The sequence below is a fragment of the Lycium ferocissimum genome, chromosome 5, assembly GCF_029784015.1.
Source record: "Lycium ferocissimum isolate CSIRO_LF1 chromosome 5, AGI_CSIRO_Lferr_CH_V1, whole genome shotgun sequence".
Lineage (NCBI taxonomy): Eukaryota > Viridiplantae > Streptophyta > Magnoliopsida > Solanales > Solanaceae > Lycium > Lycium ferocissimum.
The window spans coordinates 20,271,348-20,277,367 of record NC_081346.1 but is presented as its reverse complement, the minus strand read 5'-3'; the positions used below and the strand labels follow the sequence as shown (position 1 = coordinate 20,277,367).

General features: G+C 35.4%; 1 protein-coding gene across 3 annotated transcripts; it reads right to left on the bottom strand.

The window, feature by feature from the left end:
• Nucleotides 1-458: 458 nt before the first annotated feature.
• On the bottom strand, nucleotides 459-4,280 carry LOC132056429 (phosphatidylinositol 4-kinase gamma 3). 3 transcript variants are annotated; one of them, XM_059448634.1, is made up of 4 exons: nucleotides 4,083-4,280; nucleotides 3,332-3,448; nucleotides 1,817-3,210; nucleotides 459-1,093 (listed from the first exon to the last, which is right to left on the bottom strand). In XM_059448634.1, exons 3-4 carry the CDS (start codon nucleotides 3,179-3,181, stop codon nucleotides 716-718), a joined length of 1,743 nt encoding a protein of 580 aa, XP_059304617.1. In that variant the 5' UTR covers nucleotides 3,182-3,210; nucleotides 3,332-3,448; nucleotides 4,083-4,280; the 3' UTR covers nucleotides 459-715. The 3 variants fall into 3 exon arrangements, with proteins under 3 accessions (XP_059304617.1, XP_059304618.1, XP_059304616.1); XM_059448635.1 differs by having other exon boundaries at nucleotides 3,364-3,448; XM_059448633.1 differs by lacking the exon at nucleotides 3,332-3,448.
• Between the last annotated feature and the right edge of the window lie 1,740 nt (nucleotides 4,281-6,020).

The following is a 6,020-nucleotide window of genomic DNA, read 5'->3' as shown; positions in this document are numbered from 1 at the left end:
CAAACGAACTAAATTATTTTTTTAAATGGGGCTTTTTTTTAAGACAAAATGGCTTATAAGCCAAAAGTATGCCTTAACTAAAAGTGTGCAGAAAACTTGAAAAGTAAAAAAAAAAAAAAATGTCACTCCGCATAACTTTGAAAAAAGTTATCTGAAAACAACTTATGCCCGGCCAAACGGGCTCCTAGTGTCTACTCAGTTAAGTTTCTCCTTAAATAGCTGCAGAAGCTACTCGACTGCTCACTGTTCTTTTTTATGAAGTGGACCCAAAAAAAGATGTGCCACTCCACATCTACTTTCCCAGATCCATCATGCCTATCTCTATTTTTTGCAGGTAACAGAGAGAGGGAAAAGAAAAGGTGCATTACAATATCTTCCAACGCATGATGTCGAAATTTATTCAACATATCATGAGTGGTGAGTAGACTACAAGTTCAATTCCATATGTGGTTAGTATAGAGTCCAACAAAGCTATAGTAGGATATATTTATCAAGTCATATTTCCACAATAAGCAAAACCTGAACATTCAAAGTTAGAGGCCATTATATGTAGGCTGGAAATTGTATGAACACCACATTGACATCCATAATCAAAATAACTCCGTCCGTCAACGTACAAGGAGCATATTGGTCATTCACCACCCAACTTCCCCAGAGTTTAGCTTTAACCAAGTAAAATATTAACATATGCACAAAATCTACATCTTCATACATCTTACTTAATCAGGTCATCAAGGTGTCGATCCATGATCAGTGAAACAGACTGCAAGAAAGCTGCCTCACTTGTTCCTGGGAGCACACCCTCTTCAGCTTCTTCGACGATCTCCTCAATGAAAGACTCCTTCTTTAGTGTTTCCCTGCACATGATTCTTCCAATTGCATAAGGTGTGAGCCCTCTCTCTACACCTTTTTTCAGAAGCATAGTAGAGATACGAAGTACACGTGCACACGCCAGTGATATGGTCCAACCGTGAAACTTCAGAAGTTCAATGTCTTTCTCGGCATCAAGAGAGTTTATGTAAGCAATTGTCTCAGCAGAATAAGGTTGTTGTGCTTGAGGCCAGTAAAGCCAATCAAAAGTACAATCTTCGAACTTCATTAGAAAAGGCAAAAGGAGAGGGGTCAACTATGAGAGAGAAACCACTACCAGAAAAGAAAAATCAGGGCATACAGAAGTTTTCTTGATTAAAGCAATCACATTCCACAAACTGGTAATTACACACGAAGCATAGGAAGGAAGAAAACAGTACCCACAATTACAGTCCAATTCTTCACCCCACCACATTTGGTGCTGTTTTCAAGAACAATTTTATCAGTTTTGGTGTTCTCAAGAATATTAGACATATTGAAATAGAAGTCTTGCATAGATGTTTGCCAACAGACCGCAAAACCTATATCAGCAGGCCCTCAAGCAGCCTGTAATTATTACAACTGAATCAACACCTAGTGTACCATGATCTAGAGCGAACGAGCAAGGTGATGCATAGCAGGGAACATTCTCTCAACCTATCTCATAATCCTCATATAACATACTCTGCTAAAACCTCTCAAAGAATATACATCACGACAAAAGTCATAAAAAAGAGCCTGGAATAGAGACCCAGTAAATGGAATCAGCAGAGAAGTTAATTAACACCCATATAATCTTTGGATAAAGATATTCAGAAGCCAGGACATTTACAACAACCAAAACATATTCCTCTTTACCAAATTTCGGTAAGATAAAAAAGTTTTACACACATAGCAGAATATGCAATCCAGGATTAATATGTGCTTCTATTTGGTATATTATAGGATGCTGAATTGAAAAACTTACATTTTCAGGCAAGCAGTAGCCATGATCAATTGGAATAAGTACAACCCGACCATCCTTTTCATCTTTCTGAACTAAAATGTTTCCAGCATGCCTATCTACATTTGCCAACCTTATGTCCAGTACCGAAATCCTGTGTACATCATCAACAGGAAAAGCACGAGGACCCATATCCTCACAACTTCCACAGTTTTTCATGAACATCTGCAGCGACCCAATCTTAAGACTCTTGGATGAATATTCACAACCTTGTGCATAATTGAAACCGGTATGGAGACACTTGACCATAATTGTAGGAGGAACCCCAACAAATCCCTTCTCATCGCTGCAAGTTGAGCGAGGTCCCGACTTGGGATGATCCAAAATATATGCAGCAACCTCCCTCAATGCCCCCTCTCCTACACGTGTGCCCTTCTTCAACCCCTCACCATCTACTGACAATGGCAGACCGTGGGGATTATTCACAGCCATAGGCTCCTCATCTATTGGTTTAAAAACAGAGACATAATTCTGACCACATGAATCTAGCATGAAATAAGCACCCCCTGATCCCTCGGAAGACCTAATTGGTTGGTGACCCCTCGCTATCCCATCCAAAGTGCTACCAATCAGCTGCTTAACCACTGGCGATAGTGTGATCTTAGGGTTAACAATCAATGGTTCCAAAATAAAACTTTTAGGCACAGTATTGAGCGCAACAACCTGAAACCTCTCTTGGAGCTTCTCGACTGCATCAGCCCCATTCTCATCTGATGCTGATGCTACAATTGAAACTTCAAAATCTTTTTTCACGGCTTTAGTCTGTACTTTAGCTGATTTACGCACCAGCAAGTGAAGCACAGCATCATTGCTTTTACAAATATCATTTATCAGCCTCTTATCTTCTAGTTCCTCACCATCAAGTATTAGTTCCTGTTCCCTAAGATCACAAAAACATTTCCCCTTCTTTGCAATCTGCTGTTTCACATAACCAACATTCCTCTTTCTATCGACATGGAACTCAAACTCCTGACCACACACTGTCCTAACAGTAATTGCTTGTAAATCAGACAGACGAAGAACCAAATGCAAAATGTTACCATCAGCAACCCCATAGTCCCTCACACAGGAATTGTTCCGAGCCAACTCCTTGCCATCAAAGACAAGCTTCTGTTTCTTTACGAAGAAACCTTTGGATGTCTGGATTCTAAATTTCACAGAAGCAATAGAGTCGGACTCCTTAACACGCAAGGGAATGACAGACCCACCCACGGTCAAAAAAATCAAGATTGAATCATTCAACCAGGAACCATGTTGGCCTGACAAACAGCTTGCTAAATTCAAATTATCCTCATACACAGGACTAAGTGCAACAGTAGCAATAGACATTGTTCCCTAAAAGGTTAGGACTTCTTTCCCTACAAGTCAAATTTTACTCATCAGAGTTAGGATATGATCAATAATCGTGAGCCATCATACTTCATTAACCAGTCAAAAATTAAAAAAAACACAAATAAATATAGTTTAAAATGCTAAGACCTCGGAAGCTCACAAGTTGCGGCTAAAATTACCAGCTGCAGTTGGAGATTTAAACAAGTATGGCCTCAATAGTCAAGAATTGGGAATAGCAAGAGCAGAGACGTGGAATTGAAGGTACTGCAGCAAACCCAAAGTGTCAAACAGTAAATCAGCACTAGAACTAAGGTCCAACTCAGAACCAAATCAGACATCAGCTCATCAACTCTTAGCGATTTCTCAAAACACCACCATGATAACATCAACTATTTAAACCTTATGGCTGTTCATTTATATTGATCTTCTCTAATATGCATGCGTTTATTCTACGGTTTTCAGTTTCCCAGTTATGAAATGTGTAATGAGAAACTCATTTGCATCCATGAGAAGGATTTCCCTTTCTTCTTCTTTTCTAATTTATTTTATAGGGCTACATTTCTTTTGATATTCAGGACTATCAAATTTTGCTCATCAGATTAAACACAGGATTATTATTCCAAACAAACATGTTGATAATCAGTCAACAAAACCACAATCATACATTATTTTGAAAACCCAAAACTTTACAACTCAAATTGGTACTAAAATTAACAGCATTAACTATAGATTCCAAACAAATGTGCCCTGAATAGCCAATAATTAGGCACATCAGAGCAGAGACATAAAAATAGAGGTAAATTTTAAGCAAAACCCTAAGTGCCAACAGTAATCCATCACAAGAACTAAGGTTTAATTAACTATACAAAAAATAATAGCGAAAATGTGAATTTCTTACCAGTAGAAAAAGAGAAATCAAACCAAAAGTTGAATACTTTTTGCATACGAAATAGAGGATTTTCGTTATCCAAAATCCATTAAGAATTTTGCCTTCATCAGCTTTGTTACAAGACTGATGATCCTTTACCCACACTGTATTTTTCTTTTTATTCTTTCGTAGAGAGGATTATTTTTTTTATTTTTAAGCTTAGACAAGGAGTAATGATAGTTAACAGGCCCCCATGCATATTATATATAGAAAAATGGAAGTTTGACACTCTTTTACCGTAAGAAACGGGATTTATTGTTACACTTTTTAATAAGTACTTATTCTAGAACTTACTAACTATTGGTTACACTTTCACCATTATTTTCTTTTTTAAACCTTTTATTATTGAATTGCTTATAAACTCACTAGTTAGAATTAGATACAGGCTGTGACAAATCAATGAATGAATTTTATATAGTAGTTTTTAATATTTAATTATGATTAAATGATACTACTATTACCGTATTAGTACTTTAATATGTGATGTTGATATGTATTTCGCACAAACGTTTTGATGTTGGTAAGTATTTTACCAATAGTTATTAAAGTATTGCATTTACAAAAAAGATTAAAAATAAACAAAAATACATATGGACAAGAGACAGCAAGGATTTTTTTATATTTTTACCTTACGTGGGAATTATCTGAAGTTATAAATTTTTACCTTTTCAACTTGGCCAGCTAGAACTGTTAAAAAAAGGAAGGTAAAAACAACAGAACTTGGCCACCAAGATATGTTGTATGCCCACGTTTGACATGGCAAACTACGAATCATCGCCAATTGTGTCTTGCCATGTCGGCAAAATTTACATGTCTCCTTCTATTAAGTAAGATTTGATTAAGTCAATGATCTTAATTAGTACACCGCCACATCATTTCCAAATCCTTAAAAATTTTATGGGGTAAAGGAGAATAATGTCCATTAAGTACTTGTGTATTTCTTTCTTTGGAATAAATTGCAGCAGGAGCATTAAAATATTTGAAAGCAATACCTAATTCACTAAACTTATAATGGTTGTGATTAAACTATTAATGCATGCTCTTGTTGTAACTAAACATTTAGGGTGCCTTTGAAAATTCATATGAAATTATTTGAGAATTACACAGTTATTACGTAATAAAAAATAAATAAACTTTTGAATTTACTATGATATATGATAATCAGCCGATGTATTATCAGCCTAATATTAAGCAACCAAATAATTATGTGGTGAGTGTCCTCGTGGAAATATATTCATATGAAGTTGACTTAAGCAAATTCCTTCCGTACGACCATACCCCTATTTTATTTTGACATCAAGCTAACACATTTTTTTCTCTTTCGTTTTGATGCCAAGCTAAAACAAATTACTCCACTACATTCTTGCACCAAACTCACTTAAAATTGCGGAAATTTAACGCAAAACACATATTTATACGAGAAACAAAATAATATGCATAAGAGATAGCACGTTACAATATATGAAGAAATGTATTTTAAATGAGAGAAGTGCAGTATGGAGAACTATGAGTAAGTCATCCAAAAAGGAACCAAAATTACGCTAGTCATGTTAACCCACAGTTCAAGGTCACAATCGGTTTATGGTAAGTATTTTGTTTTTTTTTTGTACGCCAAATAGTCCATTTTTTAAGACAGCTCAAGAATGTATTTTTTGCCAAAAGAGGAAAATTAACTTTTTACACTTTTGGATGAAGTTAATTTTCTTTCACAATTAACCCTTCTAATTTCATATCAAAGCTCCAATTAATACTTAAATATTATTACTAATCTTTAATATTAAAAAAATCATTAAAATAATATCCAATTTGCTTATATCAATATCAATCTTGAATAAATGTTTCTCTTTTCTGAGGAATTTTTTTCTGTCACTACGAAACATTTAAAAATGCATTCCTAAGAAAATATTT